This window comes from Pocillopora verrucosa, chromosome 8, assembly GCF_036669915.1.
Source record: "Pocillopora verrucosa isolate sample1 chromosome 8, ASM3666991v2, whole genome shotgun sequence".
Taxonomy (NCBI): Eukaryota; Metazoa; Cnidaria; class Anthozoa; order Scleractinia; family Pocilloporidae; genus Pocillopora; species Pocillopora verrucosa.
In genome coordinates, this window is record NC_089319.1 from 944,446 (window position 1) to 970,666 (window position 26,221).

At 37.0% G+C, this 26,221-nt stretch overlaps 2 protein-coding genes across 2 annotated transcripts in view; one reads left to right on the forward strand and one right to left on the reverse strand.

Moving 5' to 3' along the window:
• LOC131787921 (tRNA-dihydrouridine(16/17) synthase [NAD(P)(+)]-like) overlaps positions 1–25,958 on the forward strand; it is a 28,066-nt gene extending 2,108 nt beyond the window's left edge. Inside the window, exons 5-13 of the mRNA XM_059104996.2 lie at positions 228–310; positions 501–604; positions 1,266–1,410; positions 23,421–23,517; positions 23,858–23,928; positions 24,099–24,223; positions 24,375–24,418; positions 24,950–25,025; positions 25,108–25,958. Of these exons, the coding sequence (XP_058960979.2) occupies positions 228–310; positions 501–604; positions 1,266–1,410; positions 23,421–23,517; positions 23,858–23,928; positions 24,099–24,223; positions 24,375–24,418; positions 24,950–25,025; positions 25,108–25,226 (864 nt within the window). The 3' untranslated portion in view covers positions 25,227–25,958. The remainder of the gene's footprint in view (positions 1–227; positions 311–500; positions 605–1,265; positions 1,411–23,420; positions 23,518–23,857; positions 23,929–24,098; positions 24,224–24,374; positions 24,419–24,949; positions 25,026–25,107) is intronic.
• Positions 13,438–17,931, reverse strand: LOC131787922 (uncharacterized). The gene is made up of 3 exons (XM_059104997.2): positions 17,702–17,931; positions 15,455–15,783; positions 13,438–13,803 (listed from the first exon to the last, which is right to left on the reverse strand). The coding sequence occupies exons 1-3, from the start codon at positions 17,835–17,837 to the stop codon at positions 13,771–13,773; spliced, it is 498 nt and encodes a 165-aa protein (XP_058960980.2). The 5' UTR covers positions 17,838–17,931; the 3' UTR covers positions 13,438–13,770.
• Positions 25,959–26,221: the final 263 nt, after the last annotated feature.

The window sequence follows — 26,221 nt, forward strand, 5'->3', positions numbered from 1 at the left end:
AAATACAAAAAGAAGATTGTCAATCTTGTACTAACAAATTTTACACTTCAGGCTGACCCCTGTCTATTTTTGTAGAACTCAATTTGTAAATTGTGCAACCTGCTGATTGTAGGTAACAAATTGTAGACTTTGTAAGGTGCAGTCAAGTGCAGTAGCACACTGTGACTTTATGCAAAGTTGAATAAATTATATCAAATATTTCATTTTTACTTGACTTTGACTTGTAGCTGTTGACAGTTCATGGTCGCACAAGGGAACAGAAAGGGCCCAATACTGGTCTTGCCAACTGGGATGTTATTAAAGCAGTAAAGTTAGTGGAAATTAATTTAAATGTGTTTTTGTCTTTGATACTTGCAACACTCTAGTGTTCCATTTGAGGCTCTCAGAAGTGACAAAGAGGCTAAATTCAAAATTGATTCTAGAAGACAAACTTTCTCCCAAAACTTTGCACACATAATTCTTATCTCTCATTTAACAAAAATTATGATTTTGATTGATAGAGAAACTGTCTCAATCCCTGTGTTTGCCAATGGAAATATTCGCTATTTGCAAGATGTGGAGAAGTGCATGGAATGTACAGGAGTAGATGGTGTAATGACAGCAGGTTGGATTATTTTGTTGTGGCTCAGTAAAATAGATTTTAAAAATGTTAGTTTACTTTTTAGTTACAAAACAAAGTGATGACTTATGACTGTACATAGTCTCTCATTCCAATGGGCAAAACCTGACTTGACTCATTTGGATCAATGATAAATTGTAGTTGTGTCTGGTGATGATGCTCTAATTTTTGATGATCTACTTTGTGAAAGGTGATACAGAGGTTCAGTTTGTGTGGTTCTGCATTTTATGTTGTACTGAAGAAATGTAAAATGGTTTCCATGTTTACATAGCCTGATGTAAACATGCAGTAGGTTGGGAGAACACGAGATAAGCGTAGGAAACCATGCGCGAAGTGGAGTGGTTTCCAGTTTATTGAGTTTTACATTTCTTTTATAAAATAACTAATGAAAGAGGAACGAAAACCGTGTTTACATATGCTCATGTAAAATGGTTTTATGGCCAATCAGAGCGCGCATACTATTTGAATTATTTTATAGATGGTGGATGTTACTTTGAATGTATCTTAAACTAAGAACTCTTCAGTTTAAACCCTCTTTATATAAGGAACTGTTGTGTCATGTTTTTTTTTCCTTTTTTGTTGTAATTATTTGAAGTATGTTGAATGGATTCAAAGGGTAAGTATGCTTTAATGATTTTGATTCCAGAGGGTAATCTCAGCAATCCAGCACTCTTTAATGGTGAACACCCCCCAGTATGGGACATAACTGATGAGTACCTAGCACTGGTAAATGAACACCCTTGTCTGTTGTCTTACATCAGAGGTCATCTTTTTAGGATGTGGCGGATCATGTAAGTACAAGTTGTTCAATGAAAATGTGAGGAATGTTTTAAATAAATTTTATGTTTCTCTTGTTATAATGTTGAATATTGAGCCTGGGAAAAACTAGAGTTTACCTCAACCTTAGTGTCTTAACCAATGCGCAACAGGCTTTAGTTCAATGCTCAAGAGTCACTCACATATAGTTTCTCCTTACACTATTGCCCCTGAATCACACCTCAAGGTAATGACAATAAACAAATTGATCACTTACTAAAGAAGCTTTTGTGTCAGCATCTGGGGAAAAGCATGGAAATATGCCTATTGATGTTAGGATGGAAAGGACTAAGAAACACCACTTAAAAAGCTGAAGAATTTTTACATTTGGGTTAGGGTACATACATTTTTCCCAAAATCCCTCCAACTTTACAGACCCCTTGTAACCAGTTGCAGTGTTGTTAAGAAGTCTTTTTGATGTTTATTGAAGAAGCTTTGAAATACAATTGAATTAAATATTAATAATAATCATTGTTGTTCAAAATTATTCTACCAATGAAATATTATATTAGAAATGTACATATATTATCAATGTTAAACAGTCTATCTTTTAAATAGGTTAGTAAATATGTAAAATGGTATAAATTTAAAGTGGCTTCCCCCTCATTTCTACTCCTTGCTGGCCATAAATGTTACTTCTATATACACAGTATACCATGATTAGGCTAAAATCCTTACACAAGTGAACTGTACCACAACTTCAACCAACTAATGGCTACTATGCACTAGGTTCTTGATAAAGTGTAGTTTTTCAATTTTCTTTTAGTAGTTTCTCAAACAGTTTATTCTTCTCAATATATTCACTAATTCATGTGCATGTTATGATAAGAAGCAGAGAGTGAACAATATTCTGGTGTTGAATACACAGGTACATGTGATAACACCAGCATCTAGAGAAAATGGGTTCTTCACAAAAAGTTGTAAAACATCACCTGCAGTGTGACTTCTGCTTCTAATTGTGTTCTCAGTTAAGAGAACTTAGGATTTGCAGTACTCAAAACATCACTTGCTTATCAAAGGGGAAAGATTCTCCCCAATTAAATATTTCAAAGAAACTTCAGATGTTTCAGTAAAAAGGATTTTAAGACAGCTGAAGATATTTGATTTCAGGGAAGCTTTGATCCAATGAAACTACTCCAATTTTGCGCTAACTTTTTAAACTAATCAAGATATCTAGCAAACAAGGCAATGCATGAACGTCAAGTTTTCCTGTCTTGAAAAGTAATTTCTCATAGATCAAGTTTTGAGATAATTTAAAGTTATTTTTTATTTAATGAATTATTGTCTGTAGGCAAAATATTGCAACTACCAGCATCAAGTTAGCCCAGGTGGTAGGGCCTGTATTGCATCGATCCTCGTGACAACAATCTATTTTGCAAGCCCAGCCATGACTTTTGCATTCTTTGTCGCTGCAATAACTTGCAATTGCACAGTGCCTTGAGTACTGCATAAAAAGAGTTCCATTTATGCATCCTCTGTTAACTTCCACTTTGACGCAAACATCGTCACCCTCTTCGCAAACTTGTAGAGTTTTATACTTATCACAGTCTTCCCACGAAGTTTCGGCATAACAGGTGTAGCATTGTAGACTTGATACTGCAGTTGGACCTGTTTAAAAAAGTCGTTATTATTTCTATGTCTTCAAAGTGTTGTTAAGCAAAGTCTACTGAACGACTGTTAGCCCATTTGCTTTCCGAACCCTTTTGCAAGAAGGATTTTAATAGACGCGTAAAACGATCTCATATATTTACGGTGAATTAACAGGATCGAGTCGCCCTGAAATGTAAGATGAATTCAACCAGAAATGCAGTCAATTACAACTGTTCTGCTATCAGGGAACCTTCTCTGGATACTGAATCTTGAAACCCTGAACTTAACTGAACCCTCTTCCCATCAGTCAGAACGAAAAAAATATCCAGGACTGGTAGAGTTAACAAGCAGTTTAGACAATCATTCACGAGGGTCATTTGTTTCCTCAGCTGCAAAGTCATTTGTTTTCTCAGCTGCCTCTGTCATGCCGTGAATTTCAATCAATCTATCTAAAATTAATTTGTTTCGTATGGCTATCAAGTTCTAAGTTGGTAGGAAATAGGCTTCAGATGTAAGAAAGTCAGAAAAATTATAGCACTTTGGTATAAGTTTATATTTAGAAGTATTAGTTTACCAAGAACGCCGCGAATATGTCTATTGAGTAAAACACTTTTTGTTAATTCGAGAATTCACTTCAACAAACTCATTTGACATATTTTATGAGAATTGACAGAAAACTCAATTAACTCAAACTTGTTGTCTATACTCAGAAAAACAACAGCTTTTAAGACACGCTAAAACTCGAAAATGGCTTCATTTACAATGTCTCCTCTATTTGATTTCCAAAGAACACCTTATTTGTCCTTAAGTCTTTTTCACAAAATATAACTGATCGCTAAATATCTCTTATTTAAGCGATTAAAATCGGTAATCACTTGTGATGTAGACAGGGATATTCTTCGTGAAACGGATGGATAATTGAGCTTGTGTGTGACCTTGTGGACGTCACACAATCGCCTGTTTACTCGTAGATTTCCAGTAACTTTTCACTCTAACAACCTTCCTTGAAGTGGTTTTCCATCTCTGCCACGCGAAGTTTTTCTCTTAAACAAAGTTTACATTTTACTTTTAAGTTTTTACTCCATGGGCGGAAAAGTCAGTTTCGCTCTCGAAAATGAGATTTAAAAGCCGGTTTTGTTAATATTCATGTACCTTGCTTGGCAGAGTAACGTAATATGCTAATACAAAATTGCAACAAAACCATCTTGAAATTAGCGATAGTTTCGTGTGAGGTGGCAAAGGACTATCGGAAATAAAACACAATCAACCATATCAGGAATCGACATTGTAGACTCTTAATTTGATTCAATTCAATCGGTAATTAAGTGTTATTGATCTCAGCTTTCTCTACTTCGTCGAACATGCTTACCGGAACTTTTCAGCTGTTAAATTTAGCGAGGCGAAATGATGTTGTTAGTCTAAATCACAGTTATATTTGTGTGAAACACGTTTAATAGCGAAAAAAAAGTAGAAGTTCTTGGCACACCTACCTGCGATACTTTCATTCTTGAGAAAAGATGAGAGGATGAAAACGGCGAGAAATAGCTTTATCCCTCTCCACGTTTCCATTTCCACTCGTTTGAGTTCTATTCCTGCTTAGGGTAAAATATCTGACTTGCTGATACAAGAACCTCAATTCCTGGCCTCGCTGTCCTCTGAACTAGTTCAGTTCTGAGCGTGAATGTGCAAGTTCTTAATTCCAGTGAAATATGAGCCTCTTCTGAGCTCGTAATTAGTTTTAACGGGTTGCGTGATTATAACTGTAACTTGAGATGTTTCAAAAACTCTGCGCCATTTGCAGATTTCAAGCGCTTTTCAGTTGAAATCGCGAAGATTAACTACGGCAACGCGATTGTGAGCAGTAGATGAACATGTCACTTTCTTTCATCCAAGGCAGTGTATTTTCAATTTCAGTGATCCATCACATGTGACAGCTGTTGCCAAGTTTTAATTTTATCTGCCGTGATGAAACTTCATGTTTCCGGTGTGTTCACATTTTTTTCCTGTTGGTGCACAAATCTACCTCATGCTGTTGAAGCGCGTGAGTTTGAAGGGTGCTCGATCAGCATGACTAGAAACATTTCAACTGTGGGAGGAAAATTACATGTATTAAAGTGGCTCATCCAACTAATCTGAACAATGGTCTCCTGTCAGGTTGTGCGCTTTTATTGCGGTTTCTTTTATCTCTCAGTGTTCGCTTGACTTCTCTTATGGCACAGTTCGAATCATATGTTTTTAGAAATTTTTGAAAAGTTTGTATATTTCTCGTCTTTTTTCCTCCTTACTTCGTAAGTCGATATTTTTGGCAAGGTTAATTCACGCCTTCTTGTGCTATCCTCAGTTAAGCCAATCGTTTAATTATGATAAGGTTTCCTTTTTTACTTATAATAATAGTGACGCGGAAACTACTGAAAATGAAAATTCGGTTTCTCGATGGATTGAACCTCTCAGAAAATCGCGGTTTTTTAGCGTAATGATGCAAATGAGCCATGTGTCTTTGAAAAAAACAAGAAAAAACATAAAAGGAATCAATGATTTTGGTTTAAGCGAGGGGTTTTCACCATGGCAGACTAGGTTAAGAGAGGAACGGGGAAAGGCCTAATTTCTGTTTCTATCACCCGCTAGGCTACCTCTTACCCAGTCCTAGCAGAGTCTAGAGCATGTGTTGTCTAGTGTCATTGTTTATTCATACTAGTTTTCTTGTTTGTATTGGGTACGTCAAATTTTTTGGTGGAGTGTAAAACTGTGGTTTGAAATTTTAAACAGGTTTTTGGAATTTCTTCTGCCCAGGTCCAAAGACTGCTTTAATCATCAGTGCAAGAAATATGAGTTCGGGTTATTAGAATGGTTGACGATTTGGTGTATGTGGCGTGTCAAAATACTTTCGATGCATTCATCAAAGGACGAATGCTTTTAACATCAATAAAAGACAACCGATAATAGTAGATTTTATCCCGATAATCTGTACGATTTGCGAGGAAGCCATTTTACTGCTATATCGATGTGTCTTGTTGAATGTGAATTACTGATAAGGTCTCTGTTGCTTTAGTTGTAGCGTAGTCGACTGCAAAATAATATCTGGCTCTAGATCTCAAAATCTGTGATGTCTCACGCTTGTTATAAGTCTTTTTAAAACATCTTTTTCTCCTCGACAAGTGAGATCAAAATTCTAGCAAAACGCTTTCGATATTGCTCACCTAAGCGACACACACGACCCTTATCACATAAATCCAGTGTACAGTCTCACAAATGAGCTCTGTCGGTTAGAGGGGATTCCAAACACCTCATCAAACCTGGCTAAATTCGAAAATTTTCGGGAACTCGCATTTTCCTTTGTTTCTCGCTTGTGACAGTATTTAATGTTTCTTTGGTGATTAAAACCACTTCTGTCTTCGAGAGCGCTAATCTGGCTTTTAATCATGTGTAGCTGCTGGTAAATGTATTTGCACCTGCAGGGCTCTCATTTCATAAAGAAAATTAATAAGAAATAAAGTAGAACGAGGATGGAAGATGGAAATCTTTGCTGGTTCTGTCAAAATTCCGGGAAAATTTGAAAAGAAAGCGTGTTTGACTCAGTCTTTTACATCCGGCAGAGGGATATATTCAAATATATTGTTCCTTAAAGCTGCATTAAACGGTCGTAACACTCAGTATTATTATTAAAATTGTTTGTGCCAAATGTCAAAACGTGGCATCTTCAGCCAATTCCATTAAGAGAGAGACATTAGTATTTGCTTACCAAGCCACCACTAATTGAAATTTCAATTACACCTTCGAACGTTATTTCGCGACGCTCCTATCTGTCTGTCTGTGTTCTGTAAGTCGGAAAATATCCTAAAAACGAGACTCACATTTTATTTAAAAAAAATCAGGAAAAATTATTCTGTAAATCTTTTACTTCCTACCTTTCAAAGCAATGTTGGTAATTATTTTGTACCAGAGCATTTAAAGATAGTTACAGCTTCCATATTTCCCGTATTTGAAGAGAACACTAAAAGGACGCCATAAATAATGAAATGTTTATTTTAATTTTTTTTTACAACCGCCATTTTGCTTCAATTTTTCCGACGAAATATAATAGATGTGAATTTCTATATTTTAATAAACTGGCATTTCTCATTAGGGAACGAGTGGTTTGCGTGCTTGTTTTCCGAAAAAAATTGTTTTTGCAAATTTATGATAATGTACAGAATCATCTTCTATTAAAAAACTTCAGGCTGATAAGAAATGCGATAGTAGTCGTTATGAATTTGTGCATCTTTATCAGCCAATACAAACTGGGTTCTGTTATCTTAAAGTTATCTTTATCATTTCCTTCATTCTTTTTACCCATGAGAAAAATCTCTTGCATCTTCCCTAACATGACATGCATTAGTATTGACTGTCGTCTCTAAAAAAAAACTCGCTCAAACAAACCGTTTGTTATCAAGCGAATGCATGCTAAAATGGGTTTATTAAGGATTGATTGTTCTCAATGCCTTTGAGTAATGTTAATCTAAACTTTGCCGGTCATTTTCCACGAGATCAGCTTTCAGTCGTTTTTCATAATATTTATAGTTTAGTCTTTCCCATTAATGAACAGAGAAATTGGCGTAAATGGTTTTGCTTTCGTTGCTTTTTTTCTCCACACCCCTCCCCACTCCCCGCCGCTCGCTTCACTCGAATCCAGTTCCTCCTCGGCCCTTTTCACCGGAGTCTGTCCACTGATTGCTCGCAGGAAAACAATCTTTTCTTGGAAGGGTTGCCATCGGCACTAAACGCTCTGTCCCATCCCCCCTGGGGCCTAAAAAGCCAATCTTGATCGAAGTCTTAGCCACAAGTAACATCCCAACTTTTGAAAAGAATGGCTAACTATTTTTTGATAGCTGTTTATTTACATGGTAATATATAGATTTAGGCAAGCCTATAAGCGGAGCTCGCATCTTTTTTTCCCGCACGTCTCTTCAACAAAACTAAAGCCCCTACTATGGATAAAGTGCGGGGTAATATTAATGTATTTTCATTCGCAACTTCTCCGTGTCCGCGTAGAGGACTGATTATAAGATAGTGCCCGTGGTACAGTTGGCTGCGCATGCAAAAAGTAGCGCCTTGTACGGTCGGTCGTACGGTCGTACAGTCGTACATCTTAATTTTTTCGGTTTGATGGGTTACTACTTTTTTGTATAATAATGGGGCTACGCTCCGCGAGCTCCGCTATAACGGTTGTAGGTTAACAAAAGCGTAAAGCAATTAAAAAACCTCAAGGAAAGTACACATGACGTGACTAAGCACGTGACTAAGCACGTGATAAGCACGGAATGCGTTCATGATCAAGTCGTGATTAGTTTGTATTTCGCGTCTCACGGTTGAACGCTTTAATTTTGAAACAAGGGTTGAAACCAATCCGTGATTGCTTTGTGTTTGCACCATACGTTCAGAAATCGGTTCAGAAAACTGGCGCACCCCTTCCCACCACAAATCAGATGTAAAAAAAATCAGGAGTCACATTTTCCAACACTTTGGAGGGTTTGACTGTTTCGCCTTGAGTTCTTATCGGCTCTCTTTGATATTTTCATGACTTATGATGATATTCAATCGAAATACGCTCTAATACCCGTTTTAAACCAGTTTACCCAAGACACTGAATTTTAAATTGTCAATCTAAAAATAAATTATGAATTCGAATGAGAAACGCAAGGATGCGATGATAAAAAACAAGGTTCCTGGCATTCGGACAGTTCCGTTACAGAAGTCTGTGTTACAACAAGAGAGGTCACAGTGCCATTCTTGTTCTTTGCATTCCTCGCCTGAACATGTTTCAGGAACATTGCAACCCATGGCGTAACTCACTTCCAGTTTTTCTGTTTCGGATCTAACCCACCTTGTTTGCTTAATCTTATAACAAATGTCTCCTTGGCGAGTGCACTCAACTGCTGTTAGATTTTCTCGGCAGTTACTCCATGATTCTGGTGAATAACATTTGTAACAGCGGAGCTTTTGTCCTTGTGTTTGTGACGACCTTTCTGTCAAGGAAGACGAGTAAAAGTTATCAGATTGCTTCTGTCGTCATCTTTATTTAGAAAAAGTCGATTGAACAATGGACCCGAGCGCGGGAAAGTCATGAGCTGAGAAGTCATATTTGTCTTAATTTCCTCATTTTGAAAGTAATAATTTTCCAAGACAGACATCATATAGATGGTGTTAAATTTACGAACGTATGGGGTTTTGTTTCTGTTTTCTGTCATCCTGTACTCTTCTTTAACCACAGCAGATTAGTAGACGAACGTACTGTTATTATGAATTATTACTCTCTCGGCCAGTTGAGAGGCAAAATTTCATTTACGATATGCTGTCAATGACAAACGGCTGTTCGCCATGGCAACTGCAAAACCCCCTGCTTAGTCCGACCCCACAGAAGAGCATAATGAGTTTGTTTACTTCGTTCATAATCTTTCACTGAATCAATCAAAGTCGTTTTCAAACAGTGTTCTCACACGGGTTGTTATCAGTGAAATTCGGTGCATTTGCAGTTTGGGTTCAAAAAGCATGCGTGTGCTCCTGTAAATCACGTGAACACCAGCAGGAGAAAGGACGGGCTTAATGCGATTTCTTTGCAAACAAAGCAGCTCCAAATTTTGGTACTTTCCTTCAGGGGCTTTTCGCATCCCACGTAATTTAAAGGATATACAGTTTTATGGGGAAATCAGACTTGCTCATCAGCTACCATATAGCATCAGTCTGACAAGTCTTCCTTTCTCTTTAATCCCCGGGTATCAGACAGCAATAGCAACTGTTAAAATTTTGTTTTGATGAAAAAATAAAATGAAAAAAGTATGGAAAATATAGAATTAATTTTCGTTCTTCTAGGCGGAAGCACTTAAGCTAATGAAAAAATTAATGAAAGAAAATCAACGACTGAAGTAAACATGCCCTTACGTACCGATCGCCGACATGAGAGGAAGCAAGCGCATAACATTACATAACTTTTTCAAAAAAACAAGCTTGATCTTCGTTCGATGGTGAAATTTTGTAGAGGCGAATTGTTTTTTTGAACTTGATTTTCCTTGCTGACAGCTTTATTACGTTCAATATGCGTCTTAGTTCTTCATAACAAGTTAAAAACCTGTAAGAGACAGGTGGCAAGTTTTTTGAACTTGATTTGCCTTGCTGACAGCTTTATTACGTTCAATATGCATCTTAGTTCTTCACAACAAGTTAAAAACCTGTAAGAGACAGGTGGCGGTTAAGTCACTAATTTATTCAATGACAAGAAATTTGAAGTGTTCGAGTATTTTCCGAGTCAGCCATCGAGGGTGAACCACCTGCAGCATTGTTAATCTTTACGAATCACGCAAAATGAAGAAAAGGTATACCAAAAAATAAGCAATAAACAAAACGAAGGTCTAGAAAACCGTGCAAAAAAGACAATACAAAAGTACTTCTGAGCTTTTAAGAAGAGACCACTGGAAACAGTTAAAAGACTTCTCATTGGGAACCGGAATTAATAACGAAATGATTATTTTAAAAGGCAATTGGTAAGTTCCTTATACCTCACAAGGAAATTAAAAGCATTTTTGTGGATGAAACTTTATTTACAGTCTTAGTAAGGATAAAGTATGATATGCGACGCATCAAGTGCGAGTTGTCTTTATGGAAGGGAGTTAGTCATGTTCAAGGCGGAAAACAAAAGGTATTTATTGACGTTCTAACATTTATTTACTCTTCCTTCCTTTTAAAAGGGGGTCATTAAACCGAACATCGCTCTGTTGTTTAAATGAGAAATAAGATTTGAGTTCCCTTCTGTTTATTTAAAGCGTGTAGTCGAGGTTGTATGGAAACGAAAAAATGTCTTTTTTGGAACTTATGTGATGGTCAAAAGACACGTTTTTTTGTGTTTGGACAGTTTCTTATCGGACCTTCCAATAAGCCAATCTCATCCAAAGTTTTAGTTTTTATCAACCAAACACATTTGAAGTTGTAGTTTAAATCAACCGATCGGACTTTGTCAGTCTTTGAATGCAAATTTTCCTTTCTTTCTTTCATAACTTGGCTATTCTTCCTCTCTCGGAAATTGTAATTTTTATGATTAACTGGTAATAAGACTTCCTGTCGTCCAATTCGGTCTGTAATCATACTCGTGATAAGCAAATCGGACTCCCGCTGCACGGTCGTCCGATTTTGTTATCAATCGTATTATTAAAGAATAATTGGGCACCACTCAGCCATATTACTATTACTAAAAATTCGTAGGAAACTTTAAACGGATGCTTCCGGTTTAGTGACGAATTGATTCCAAATTTCTGGGACTGTGTTGATTATTTTACCTCCGTAGACGTAACTAAAAGTATTTGTGCTTTTTTTTCCTTTTTCCAAAGGAGCGGGGACTGAAGTTATAAATTTTCATCGTTGTAAGCTCGTTTTTTCTTTCGATAATGTAGTTTATTTTTTATTTCTTTTAATTCTATCAAAATAGTCAAAGCCGTACTTGGCCTATCTCCCTTTTTATTGCTTAAACATGAAAAACAATCGCCGTTATCTTCGTAATTTTTATCTTAAGTCAATAAAGGCTTTTCTAATCGTTATAGTCAGTGGGTCAGTGACTTTGACATGTTTGATCTGTTTTCTGCCGATAAAAACGACCAAAAAAAGAGATGACTGGCAACTGAGTCACTGCAGCAGAGTCCCTTATATCAAATCTTCAAGATGTTGACATTTGTCGTGAACATTTCACGTGAACTCGGTCCTAGGAAATTTCGCGAACCGAAAGACCATCAACTGTGCTCGAAAAACTCGTTGATGGTATGTACAAGCTTCACTGATGTAAGCTTTCGGTGTCGGAAAGTTGATTTGCATATAGTTTTGCGTACACGGTGTCATTTATTTTCAACCGGATCAGGTGCTTAACGATCATTGAATTGATGTTTTATCTTGACATTAAAGCTAAAACTTTCGAAACAAGGACTTGTCTAATTTCATCTTTGTCGGTCTAGTAACTGTTAGTACGGAAACATCATGCTAAGTATTTTCAATAACGGCGAAAATTTTGTCAGTAATCAAGATGAAATTGCTATGACTACGAATCAAATTCCAAGTTGGTCTGTCGCGTTTCTGTTTGTTTCACGTCTCTTGAATGTAAATATTAGCCTGGCGGCTCCGATTCACTCTCAGCTGTTTCCAATTTTTATTTTCCGAGTGAACCTTTTAACTCCCAGAAGTGATTAACTAGTATCTTCCCCCTATAATACACATGCACTATCCAGCAAACAGGTAATGAGAAAACTCAAATGTGTCGGGCAGAATTTGTTACCTTGATCTAACACCAAATTCTCGTCACTAATTTACAAGGAAATGTGTAGCAGCTAGAGGGGAGAATTAACAAGCAGATCTTGGGAATGAAAGGGTTGAAGAGAAAAAGACATCTTTTAAAATACTGCATCGCAATCCGCGATATTTTCGCTGATTGTTCAATTCAGTTGGATTGCCGAATTGGTCATTGCAAAAATCCACCTTTGATAACGTTTTGGGAAAGTTGGCAGAGATGACAATGTTTATTTTATCAAAATAGCAGGGAAATTGCGGGGATGTCAGTGTCGCCTCAAACGTCAAGAGATAATTTCTTCTTGAGAGCTACCGCAGTTGTTTTAAGCTTCTGTGTTTGGATATGATTGTGTCAAATATCGCAAAGCGGGGTTTCTTGAATTTCATTAAAATCTAGAAAAAAGACTTTTCATATGCATTTCTATATCAAGTATAATGCCGTCATTTCAGATCGTTTTAATTAAAAAGATTAGTGCGATAAAGTTTTTACATATAAGTTTTCAGGTGTTGTATTTCACCTTTCTCGTGATGATTTCCATCGACAGGAAAACTTAGCGTAGTTGGTATATTATGTTAGAAAGTGAAAGGTAATCCTGGACACTGATCATTTTTAGTGATCGTACCTTTTAATTTATGAATAAAAATTTGAGCCTTAAGGCAAGTACGATTTGGATTTTTTTAAAAGAGGAAACCGGAAAACTCGACTCCGAAGACAATTGCTTGAAACAGAAATTAACAACTGAAAGGTTTCAGTCAGTTAGAAATGACTTGAACGCATCATATTTTTTTTAAACATTTGTCCCGATAACCAGTTGATCAGTTAAAGTTTCCGAGGTAGATTATGTGTCAAACTCCAGTGTGATATATAGGTTTTGTGAACGAGGATCTGAATCTTGAGATAAGTTTCTATATTGAGGCCACAACATTATATAGATAATGAAAATGAATTAAATAAATGGCAATAAAGTAATACCTTGCTTCGATGTACAGTTTGCAAGCAGGAAAGCAAGGAGAAGCGTTCTCCTCCACAACTTCATCACAGACCCATGCATGTCTCTTGTTTCGTTGATGTATACCGTGAAATTGTTAAGGCGCCGTCTTTGTCACTTGATCTGCGTCACCGTGTTACTTAATGGTGTTACTGTGTTATATTGCTTTGTAAGACCCTTTTTGTCCGCACAGCTTTTATTTGTTTTAGTATTATTGACAGACAGAATTAAGCATGGACCACAGGCATACCACCCAATGGCACGTCGGAGAGACTCCTGAGCCGGTTAAACGAAATGTGTATGTGTTCTGATTGTGGCAGAGAATGATAAAATTTGCAATGCCTATAGGTGTGAAAATCTCACTTAGTGGAATGAATTATTAAGATACTGACGTGTGGGGTTTTTTTTTGCCTCTTTCAACGTCCTCTTACGGGATCACTCTATCGCTGAATTCATAAGTCAATGTGCAGGTTGAGAGCGCTTCAGAAGAAACTGTTTAAAAAGGAGAAGATGGCAAATCAGTACACGTCTGCGTGTTATCATTTTAGGCCACTTTTCCAAGACCTCGTGAAAAAGAATTTTCATAGCTTTTAATTCAAAACCGTCTTTCATATCTTCATATCCTTGTAAGTTGTCTTACATGTCAACACAATTTGAAGGTTGGTAAGCCTGTGCTTGGACAATTGCCGCTTAAAAACTTCTTTATTCTCAAATAGCCAACAGCATTTAGAGACTTATTTTCAGGCCAAGGCTCCGTTGGATGAATTTACTGCTCTCTAGATGATGATGAATAATCCAGTGAAATTCAAATTTTCAGTTTCAATAGTTAATCATTCCTTGACGTGTGTTTCATTTTCATAATTGAAATGGAATAGCTGACGCCATGTTAGACCTGTTAGCTATTTAATTTCGGCGGAAATACGAACGTCAATGTATGTGTTTCTTTATTTATTTAACACTGAAAAACAGATGTCTATTTTGTTGGGCTCATACTTGAACGTGCGTGCGCTGGACTAACACATGACCAAAAAATGGGAAAACTACGCCTCTTCTTTTGTTATTTTCAGTTATTTGGGAAACTCTTACACTGATTTCTTTTTCAGGTTCTATTTATAAAAACAAAAGAAGCTTCCAATTTAGACTTGTTTTTTTAATCTCTGGATTATTTGCTTTCTTGAATGACACCCAAGCAGAAAGTGAAGTATCGATGAATATGTATATGTATATAATATTATTTGTATATGTGTAGACCATTTGTAATTAACCGGTCAACTTGAAATGAATTTAGCTGTAGACTAATTGCGCTGCCTTTCTCTTAATTCGGTACAAATTAAACCGTCGATTTGTTTTATTTTATTGCTCATGAAAAGGCATTTTGGCCATGTTAAGTTTCCCTCAATGTCTATTGTACAAAAATGTTTTATTTTGAGGTATACAGTTTCCCTTTATTGAATAAAAATTTCACAAAAGATAAGAAATGTAAAGATATCTCTTCACAAAAAATTTAGCCACTCAGTCGAAAAATGAGATGGATGATTTTGATTCGAGTCAATGAAGCTTATGTAATCAGATGAATTGCTGTTGAAAATGTACAATTTTTTCTAAAGTTTTAAATGACATTTTCCCAGCCAATCCACAGAGTTGCTGGCATAGTTATCCGTGAAGTATATCAGTTCCGGTTACGCATGATCACTGTAAGTGTTGTTTGGAGCACATGCATGGCAATTCGGGACTTATCCCGTATCATTTCAGGTCACAAACCCGTTTTGTTACTAAGTAATTCGGGACTTATCCCGTGTCGTTCCAGGTCACAGACCCGTTTTGGCACAAGTCAATCGGGAATAAACCCGTCTCATTGCGGGTCATAGTTCCGTTTTGTTGCAAGTCAATTGGGACTCATCCCGTATCATCGTGGGTCGCAGACCCGTTTTGGTACAAATCCATTGGGACTTATCTCTTAGGCAGTGCGGGTCAAACGCGGTGATACCCGTGTAAGTGAAAATCAAATTGAACTTTTTTTCCTAGTATTGCGGACTGGTTGTGTTTGTTCGTGTTTAAAAATCTTCTATTTTTTTTAAAGGTGCTTGAAAACGCCTAGCACTTAGAGAACACAATTCAACTGTAGAAGACAAATCAAAATTACCAGCACACCTCCCAGCAATGTGTTCGTCATATCAGCCGCTCGTTTTGTTGCGGTGTTACAGCCGTCGCGATGACAACAGTCAATTTGGCAACTTGTACTACGCTTCTCGCAATCTTTGACAGCGCACAGTCTTGCTTGACCGCACATTTTTATAAAAGCTTCTTTGTATCCTTTGTTTGAGCTGTCATCCTTTGTCACTTTATGTTGCGTAATGCAGACTTCATCGTGACCAGGTGTACAATCGACAAGGTTTTCAGTCTTTTTACAGTCCTCCCAAGATTTATACGATAAACAAAGGTAGCATTTGAGATCCGCACCAACACAGGGAACTGAAAATGATAATTAACAAAGAAATGAAGTTATGCGGAACTCAAACAAAGGGGTACGTAGACAAAGAACACAAATTATTTTAACCGCATTTCGGTTGAGGGACCTACAATAGTTTTCGAAAGTAGTAACAATGTTTGTAGTGTTTTCGTTTTTAAGAAAACTCCTTTTAATTTGACGAGCAGCCTTTTCAGCCCGGTCTACACTTTTAACAATAGCGTTCTTATTAATTATTCGAGTGAAAGTTCCACTAAGAGGTTGTCTCGATATGACTCCACTCAACAGTGCCAGCTCAGTTTCTATTGTCTTCACAACTCTTTCATAAGTATAATACTGATATGTTCACGAGAGATTCAAGGCTCGTGTGCTCCTCGAGATCTCAAATCGCAAATAGCGAGGCTGGATATTTCCCTGATTTACCGGGAGGAAACTGGTAAGGTCGTTGGCGGCTAGTCATGAATCAGATGAGTCTTAAATTTCTCAAACTGTGTCCATATGACGACAATCTCAGACCAGTTTCATAGATTTGTTTTAGTTAATCATTGTACAGTAAGGAGTTTTAGAGAAATTGCACTGAGAATCATAGAACAAATTACGTCCGGTTGCGTGTCATGGAATTCGAGAACATCACTAAATTACTTCCGTGCCACTTTTTTCGGAAATCCGATTCTCTTCGAAATTATCTTGAAAAGCAAACATAACCTGATGGTAATACCGTGAAACAGCATCTGTCTTAATCATCACGTACTAGGTTTTCAATGGCAAGTTTAGGTTGCTTCAGTGTGAGACGGTTCTTTATGGGCCCCTTCCCTGAGGCATGGTCTAATTTCGTGCAGGCGTTATTAAACAAGTATGAAAGCGGAAGAAGATCCAACTCAGATTATGTCGACGTTTTTCGAATTCTTTGAGTAAAAATATGAGTCGATAGGTGTCAAATTGCTAAAACCGACGTTCATCAAGATTGCAACAATTAACTAAGAAAGCTTTGCCATACAACAAACGAAAGTGTTCAAGGTTCCTAACCCCAGGCGGGACTTCCTGTATATTTCCTAATATCTTATTTGTAACATTTATTAAAACAGTCGATCTTTGCATTTGGTCTGAAACTTCATATCGAGTTCATTTCTAGTTTTTAGTAACTGCAGGAAGTAGATATAAGGAATTATTTCTCAGTCGTGCAATACGGAGTATAGAATTGTATAAAGGAAATTTTTATGTAGAAATTTCTTCTTGTATCAATTTTTTTTTTCTGAGCAGATTTCTTCACCCAACATTACTTTTCCTTTCAAAAGAGCAGAGCTTGAGAACGTGGCGGTTTGAAATTTCATTTCTGAAATGAATATATGAATTGTATACGAATTTATATATTAGATTTCCTTCAAATCATTCGTCATCTGAGAACGATAAACCTACACAAATCCATCCAAGTTCTTGTTTAAGAGATTATTGCATTGATTTTGTGGTAACCTTTGAGGCCGTTTAAACTGGTTTTCTAATTCTTACTCTGAAACAAATTTCCTTGAAAGTAGAATTGCTTATTAAAGCGCAAGTTGTTGTTGATGTGGTCTAGCAACTATTATTGTTTGGTAACTACTACATTCGCAACAAGTTACTAACTGACTGCAGTAAATTATACTTTGAGGAACAGCGAGCAAGAAATAGGAGTGACTCGTTGGTTTCATCTTTTACACTCTTCAGTTTTATCTACGAGGAATTAAACCGGAACTGTTGAATTCCGTTGATTTTTTCCGCCATTAGAATTTATTTGAAGCGATTCAGTTGAATTATTGCAGATAATATTTTCTTCTCTCGACCATTCCTCAAATAAGTAGAATAGATTGAGAAAAAAGATAAAAATTGAGTCATCACTAGAGCTTTCATAAATCTGCATGTTAAATCAAAAAAGAGCTTGTCGCTTACCCACAAACATCAGTAGCAATATTGACAACGAAGATGAGTATATCTTCTCAAGCTTCATTTTCGCAAACAGCCAAGTTATCCCCGGTCGACAACTTAAATGCCAGCCTCCAGAATACAATTGCCTCGAAATTTCCATCTGCGAAGATATTTAAACCGGTTTCGAGCCCTGACAGGCACTGATGTGATAGCCACATTTCCGCGAAGCTCAGTGCACAACGTAGCGATTGACATATCTTGTTTGAAGTCTTACATGACTGACAGTCTTCAAGGTCACGTGCCCGTATGGTTGGATAAACATCCTAATTATTATAAAATTAGCATTTTATAACGAGGGTTTCATTTCTTAAGCCAAGTTTTTAACAAACTTCACCGATGTGTTGTACATAATTGTGGGGTCTTGCTGGATGACTAATGGCGTACAAAGCACGCTTTTTATGCCTCAGTAACTTTGCTTTTGGTAACTTATACTTGCTTTTAGTAACCTATACTTGAGCCAACGTACCTCAAGTTGAAAGCCTATTACCATTTCCTAACGTCACATAGTAGACAACATGGTGATCAGTGTGCATACTCACGTTCCTCTGTGCACCATTCTTGAGCAGCACCAACGGTGGACCAAAGAAGGGTTTACTCGGTTTTTGCAAAAGAGTGTGGTTTTCCGTTTTTAGTGAACAATGGTACGAAAAGGTGCCCAGCACAGACGATAGATAACGAAACTGTGAGGGATAACTGCACGATACTTATTCGTGCTCTTGGTTCCCAAAAAACTTTCCTTATGTCAATTATGTTGAGTTTTGATCCATGTATTTTGACGTCAGTTGGATCCGGACCAACTAGGGATTGTTTTGGAAGCTTTTATCTGTTCCGTAAACTATTTTCTTTCTAAATATTTCTTTTAATTTATGTTAGTAAATAATCACTTTCCTCGTTGATTTCTTCTGTCCATCTGGATTCCTGTGTTCACATCTTGTTTAAATAAAGCTATTGCATATGGGTTAAGAACAGATTAACTAGGTTATATCCATTTTATTGATAGTTTGTTGGTTTATGGTAAAGTTTCGTTCACTTTCGGTGGGTTTTATCATTAGGACAGAACGTAAGCTGGACTATTTCCGGGTTCTTTTGACGAGAGACTATTTGCATGCATGATTCAAATTAATTGTTGTTAAATTTGGAGGCTAAAACAATCTTCATATGAAAAGTTTCTCTCAGAAATTAAAAACAAAGGAAATGACCTTCAACCTGTGGCTTTCCGGACATAGTTTTCTTCCTGTTGGAAACCTGTCTTTGAATTTTTTTTATTGCCTTGGCACTTTTCCTCATCCAGATCACCACTTTTGCTTCTAATCTGAGTGACAGCATTTACTGCACCGCTACTGGGTATGATAATGTCAATGACAGGCATTTTGAATCATCGTTGTGCACTCTTTCCAGTTTCTTCGTTGAGGTAATCAACTGGGGAGTTTTTCTTCTTTTCATGTTCCCCTCTACTTTGCTGAATAGGTCAACAATGATACTTAATTTTGAAAAGTAGTGGGAATCAAGTTAAAAACGCATGGGAGTTGAGGCGCTTTCAGCAAACCTGTGACCGTTTCTCTCTGGAAACGGTGTATTGCGTTAACAGCTTAGGACTTTCGTTGACATAGAAACGGAGTCTCTTGAAAAAGATGACTTAAACGTTGGAGGTGGTAAGATACTTCTCGCGGACCTGATAAAGAATACTTAGCGGTATATGTTTTGTCGGTGATTAAAGCCTGACAGGTCTTAAGAAGTGGCAATATGCAGTGACATTAGTACAGAATTGCGAGTCGTTTTAAAACTTTACACCTACGTCTTTAAGTTGAGTGATCCGCGACGTACCCGCTATGACCATTTACAAATGAAAATTTATTCCCTACGGGTAAAATGCCCCAGTCTCCTTTAAAGGATTAAATAGGTGATATATTCGTTGGAGTGGTTTCATGAAAGAAATATGGCGATTAAATTCACGAACATCAGTCTCGTCACCAACATTGTTCGAGTTGATAGTTCCGTGCTAGCTGTATTGCATAGATCCTCATGACAGCATTTAGGGTCGCACCGCACTCCATATTTTTCGCAGTTTTTGTTTGTGCACAAATCTGCCGTACCACAAGTTCTGGAAAAAAGTTCCTCGTATTCATCTCCAGTGAGTTCCTTGTAACGCACTAGATGTTCTTTGATGCAAACTTCGTCGTGCCCATCAGGACAGTCTATGAGTTCCATTTTCGCATTGCATTCCTCCCAAGATATGTTAGATACACACGCATAACATCTGAGGGCCTCACTGCAACGAGGCACTGAAAAAGGAATAAGGAAACGCTGATAAATTTCCTACCGGAGCAATCTCGTTTTCAGGGTTTTCGAAGGGATAAGTCCTTGGAACGAGTTTGCAACTGTTGTCACGCAATCCGTTATTTTACTAACTAAAAATAAAGTGATTGTCATCGATATTCTCGCTGGATTAGACTGTCGTGTCATGCGGTTCTTGTCTGACGTCTGCAACAAAAGCTTAGTTTAGTAAGAACATATCTTCTCGTCTTTGTGAAAGAGGAGATCTGTCTGGGCTTTTAAAATCCCAGTCAGAATGACATTTTTCCTTTTTTTCGTTTGGTCCGAATCTTTTACTTCTGGTTGCCTCTCAGCTGGAAGTTAGAGTGCATCAGCTCCTTTAAACCATAGGCCATACAGCTTTTCTTTGTGCAGTATGAAAAACCTCGAGTACCAGGTGTACAGTTTTGTTGTTCTCGTAATTTTGTAAAGTTTTAGGTTTTGCTTCTTACGGATATTTTATAGTACAATTGATTGATGGAATGCAAATACAACATGAATGTTTTTTCTTTTTGCCAAGTTTTTTGTGTTTCTCTTAAGAGAAAAAAGAAGAGGAGCGGAAAATGAATGCATCAGAATGGGCAGACAATATGTGTATTTGCACTTTGTTTCTTGGCGTTTCTGATGCTTCACAGAATAGAACCTATCCTGTCGGGTGACACAAAAACCATTTGTGAAGGTCTTTGTGTGACTCTGTGAAAAAAAAACCACAAACAAAGCCGCATTTGTAAAGCAGCATATGTATTGTGCTCCCGCTGGCACAAATTTCACCGCTGTGAATGTTAAGTTACAAATGAAAATATTTTGAAATATAAACTAACTGTGGAAAACAGGTTTTTATAGTGTACATGTTTCGCTGTGCACCTTTCCTTCAATCTCCATTAGCGTAAAATCACTTGTGATATTGAATCACATCTGTGTCGCAATTTCAAAGGTCATTCTCAGTGATTTGCATAACTTGTGACACAGTACAACTAATTAAACGAATCTCCAGAGGAACCTTCGGGTAACTTTCCTAAATCGGAAGTTTTTTTAAAAAAGAAAAGAAAAGTAAATTGAAGGACAATAATGATATTATTTTGGTCGGAGAGTAAACTAAAGCTCCCTTACTCTATTGTGTTAATTAGACCAATTTGAATTGTTCAGTTGACTACACTGAATGTTGCGAAATATTTTAGCAATTAAATGGTGGAAACTTCTCTTATTTCGTTGCTTTCACACAGAATAGACCGAGAAGCTCCCAAACCAATTAATATATCATTGTGGTGATTTTTTTCAAAGTCTCTCATATAATTTGAGTTTGAATGGTGGCCTTTCAAAGCGATTGCATTCAAAGTGATTGTTTGCAATCCTTAAATCTGCGAAGGAAATATCTGCCCATTGGCGCTGATTTGTAACGCAGAGGTTTTGCACAGATTGTTCGTATATTTCGCATGTTTTCATTTCATTTGATACCGTGTGCTCGAAAGCAAGAACTAATTTATTTGTTTGCATCGATTGTTTGCCAGGGTTTTTATTAGCTGTTAGCAGATTTCAATGTCAGCTTAGAGTGTAACAAAGAAATTTAAAAGAAATTGGCCTCGGATACAAAGACAATTGACTATTCTGCAACTGCTTAAAAGAAAACTTTCGTCTTTGCATCAAATTAAATACGGACATTTCGTGACTTGGACGTCTTCACTGTGGCGTCTTCACTGTGGCCTCTACACCATTTTCATGTAAACAAAACAAAACATCTTACTTACCCTTTGTCAGTAGAACTAAGACAAACGACGCGTAGCGAAGAAAATTCGAGCGCATTCTTCCGCTCTCAGGATTGAAGAGCTAGCAGCTTTCTTCGTCAGATCCTTTTGTATTGTTGGCTTTTTGTATTCCAGTCGAAATGTGACTCGTACTGTTAGAACGATCTATTAGTAGCAAGATCTCGTGACACGAACTGCGTGCGCGAGAATTAAAGCGTGACTGTGTCGTGTATTAGGTTTACTTTCGGGAACAAGAGATCATCGCGACGTGTGTTCGAAAATGACGGCTGAAAATTACAAAGTGTAATGGGGAGTTTGTTTAGTAATCTTAAATTTCTTATTTTGTGAAGTTTTTTTTCTAAAAGAGGATTTTTCAGTCAAGTCGTTCTTTTTTCCTCTGATATTGATTTTGTAAAATTTAAATTTGGTCGCCAAGTAAGAATGCATATTTGCATGTCATTGTTATTGTCTGAGGGGAAGGCAGGGAATGTTTGCCTCAAAGGATTAACTTTTGCAAGAGGGCAAATGTTTGTTTTTTGTATTAGGTCGTTTTTGTTCGTCTCCAGCTCATGCACGCACTTAAAAAAAGGTGTATAAAAAGTTTCAAGGGATTTTGCTAATCCAAGAAAGTCTGCTGGTGCCCTCTGCTCTAAGGTGACCGCTAAAACCATTCGTAGTTGTTCTGGTTGTTTAGCAAGTCGTTGGGTTTCTGACAGATACACCCACACATTTTTCATTTAATATTTTTTTGCTCAGCAAATACACGGAAAAGACATTCATTTCACCAAGTGTTGCACTTTATTCACAGCAGTGTATCCGCTTTGTGTATTTTAGGAACACAGCTTGTATCAAAGAATTGATCTTAAAATGTATTCAAGTAGCTGCAAAGATTAAAGTCAATATTATTTACCCTTAACTTTACATAAAATTTGAAACATCAAAAATTATCAAACGTGTTTCACGCGAGCGTTCCTCTGACAAGTTAAACCGTCTTTTTTTACGTTTGGTCACTACTTATTTTGGTGTACAATTTTTTGCGCAGCTTTTCGCATTTTTATTACACAATTGTGCTTTATTTTCGGGTTTCAAATCAAAATGTAAAGTTTACCCTTGGCTTATGAAGTGAGGCGATTCATAGCTATTGGTAAAATAATTCAAGAACCTTCATTGTTACTAAGAGTGCAATGTGATCCAGAAAAATGTGCAAATGACTTGAATCTCATGATAATAGCTTAGGAGGATTTTATCTTGATTATTGTAAGAGTGAAAAAGTAACAAGTTTGAAACGAATCATTTTCTTTTTACCAACGTCTTCCTGAAAAGTGTAAACATTTGACGTGGTACTTTCTGTGATTTCCTAATTTCCCGATTTCCTAAATTTACGAGGATGTCACGTAATGTTTGCGCGCCTGATACTGAAAGGGAATTTTTTCTCAATTGTTAAATTAAACCCACTGTGGCCACAGAGTAGTATCTGTATTCTCGAATCAAGTTGTTGAGGAAAAGAGATGTCAAAAAAAATCTATAATTATGAATTTTAGTCACAACATAAAGTTTATTAATCATTGGTGACAAATTTAGGAGGAGCGTTTTGCATTACGGTTGTGAAAATGTTGTTTTTTGACTAGCCTGGACAGAAATCATGACATGCGCGACATTCTGGGAACAGCCAAGTCAATTGAGGTCATGAAGGAAGTTTGTCAGACGTTAAAAGAGAGGGTACAGGTTTGTAATTGTACTTTGTTTTGTCAACAATTTTTGAACCTCTCGATGTTACTGCAGAAATTAGACTCTATTTCCGGTTAATTGAGCAGTTTTGAAATCAATTAGAAAGAAAGACGAAACGCAGGATGAAGAAACCCAATATCGTTGGGCGAAATTTTAGATTATGAATTTATGGCTGATCGATTGAATGTCGCTATAAAGCTGTAACGACACGTTTTGTCCCATTGTTTTGATCCATCTCGAATAAAACTTCTTTAAGTAATTAAAAGTCACAATCCCTCTGCTAAATAGGCTTGGTATTGATAAAAGCTACAGTGATGCTTGTTATCACTGGTTTCAGAGAGACATTGAAGAAAATGGCGAGCCAGATTCCTCAGAGATTCCCTATTGGCGGTGTCAACCATATATCAGGTAAGAACCTAGTTCAAGCGGACGTTTTCCAGTGGAGCGATCTTAGGCTTGAAGTCAAAGGTGGTTCAGTCTCCGAAAAGAGTGTAAAATCCGGTCACTGTATTTCACATGCAGTCTCATGGAGCCAAAAAGTTACTCAATGAGCGCACTCATTTATCTCACAATTGCAGATCAAATACCTCAGTCAAACGAACACTCGACCAGGTGAAAGAAGAAGAGGAAAGAAGCAAAGAGGTGGCAAAGCTGCGGGAGATGAGAAAAGCGTTGAAGAAACAGAAAGTGAAAGTGCGAAGAGGTAATTTGACTTTGCTTTATTTGTTTTTTGTTTTTTTTTTTTTTGGTGTTTTTTTTGTTTCTTTTTTAACTGGTTTTAATGCATAGTCTCTGTATCTTAAATGTATAATTTTATTGTTGGAATTCTTAATTGATATACCATTTGTCAACAGAACGAACGTGGGATATCTGTGCAAAGTGTGAAGTAAATCCAAAGGTAGGTGTCACAGTGGCTTAACTGTGAGTCTTGCCTTTCGTTGATTAGCCGGAAACTGGTTAGCCACGTTGTTGAGAAGTTAGCCCAATAAGTACCCTAAACACGCGAATAACACTGCATTATTGACCCATCATTGGTAAAATGCACCCCGCTTCACTTGTAAAGTTGGACTAAGTGTAAAAATTCAGCCTGCATGGTTAACGTCAGAAGGTAGTCTCTTTCGCAGCCAATGTTAAGTCCTGCTTTGCAACATAGTTTTCTTATTTCCTTACGTGCGTGACCACGTGACCAAAATAAGTCTTTAGGAGAGACGAAAAGAGGAGGGGGAGAGGGGGTGTGTTCCTATTGTGCCACTCCCTCCTCTCCCTTCACATTCTGCATCAGCTAAAATTTTATTAGTATTTTATAGTTCCCTGAAATGACATGTGCGCCGCTAAATCAGTAAATTTTGAAGCCCGTGAGCTTTGTGAAGTTCGTGGCTGTAACGATGTATAGCGCTTAAAACCTGAAACTGAGTCTTTTTCATTTCAGGGATTGAAATGTGTATTCGATTTGTGTAGGACTTGTTGTCACGTCAAAGTAAATGAAGGAGTCACGGACTGTCGAGGTAATTACCAATGATCAGTGTTAAAATTTTATCGGATCGGCAAAATAAAAGTACACGACTCGTTCCGTCATTTCTGTTTCAGGACACCGAAAACGTTTAAAGAGACACGACGCTACCACTGTGAAAGAAGCTGTCAATGACCTCTCTACGAAAACCGATATTGAAACAGGAAGGGTACAGCAAACGCAGATTGTGAGCTAACATACATTTTATTGCACTTGCAAATATACTCTCCGAGTCATATGCTGGCAGACTGATGATAGAGGTTTCTTACTGCGATATACTTTCGTTGAGAATGATCTCATTGACAACTATACACGCGAGAATGACTATAGAAATTTGTATTAGTATGTAACCACCACAATGTGTTGAAATATGCTCTGTTCGCGTAAATTTGTTTCATTAATATTTCTTGGGGAGGACATTCGTGTCCAGTCCAAAATTGTAACACGGGACTTTGGTCAGCTGTTGTAGGGTTCCATAACTGTAAATGCACCGAGGTATTTGCACGCGACGGAAGATAGCTGTGATTTATAGTAACTACCTTGAAAGACATTCCCATCACTCAGAGTTCTTTTTATCCTGCGCTCCAAGTTTACTTTGCAGCTTTTGTGCCAACCGTTACTCGTCAATGCCTTCTATTTCTTCTAGTTACGTATTAACCGATTTAAAATTCTCAGAAAATCTTACATTTACTCTTGAATTACATTTTGAAAATGTGATCGAATTGTTGTTGACCTGCTTTTTGTTGTTATTTCGAATGATGAATAAATAAAGTTGTGCGGCAGATTTAAACATTAAAGTAAGCGATACTATTATCACGATACTATTTTATTTAAGAGATAATTAAATTGTAGATTATCATCAGGATCTTGTGGATAATTGTGATAATTGGAAAGTGAACCTTTAAGGAACATGAGCTTATTCTTACATTTGCTCTTGAATTACATTTTGAAAATGTGATCGAATTGTTGTTGACCTACTTTTTGTTGTTATTTCGAATGATGAATAAATAAAGTTGTGCGGCAGATATAAATATTAAAGTAAGCGATACTATTATCACGATACTATTTTATTTAAGAGATAATTATATTGCAGATTATCATCAGGATCTTTTGGATAATTGTGATAATTGGAAAGTGAACCTTTAAGGAACATGAGCTCATTCTGTTTGATACCGGCCCTTAACAGAGATA

Coding starts and splice junctions, on each gene's coding strand:
- LOC131787922 (XM_059104997.2), bottom strand. CDS start 17,837: ATGGAAATTTCGAGGCAATTGTATTCTGGAGGCTGGCATTTAAGTTGT. Junction 15,784..17,701: donor ATTGCTACTGATGTTTGTGG/GTAAGCGACAAG, acceptor TATCATTTTCAG/TTCCCTGTGTTGGTGCGGAT. Junction 13,804..15,454: donor CATTGCTGGGAGGTGTGCTG/GTAATTTTGATT, acceptor CTTTTTAAACAG/TTTCTTCTGAAGCGCTCTCA.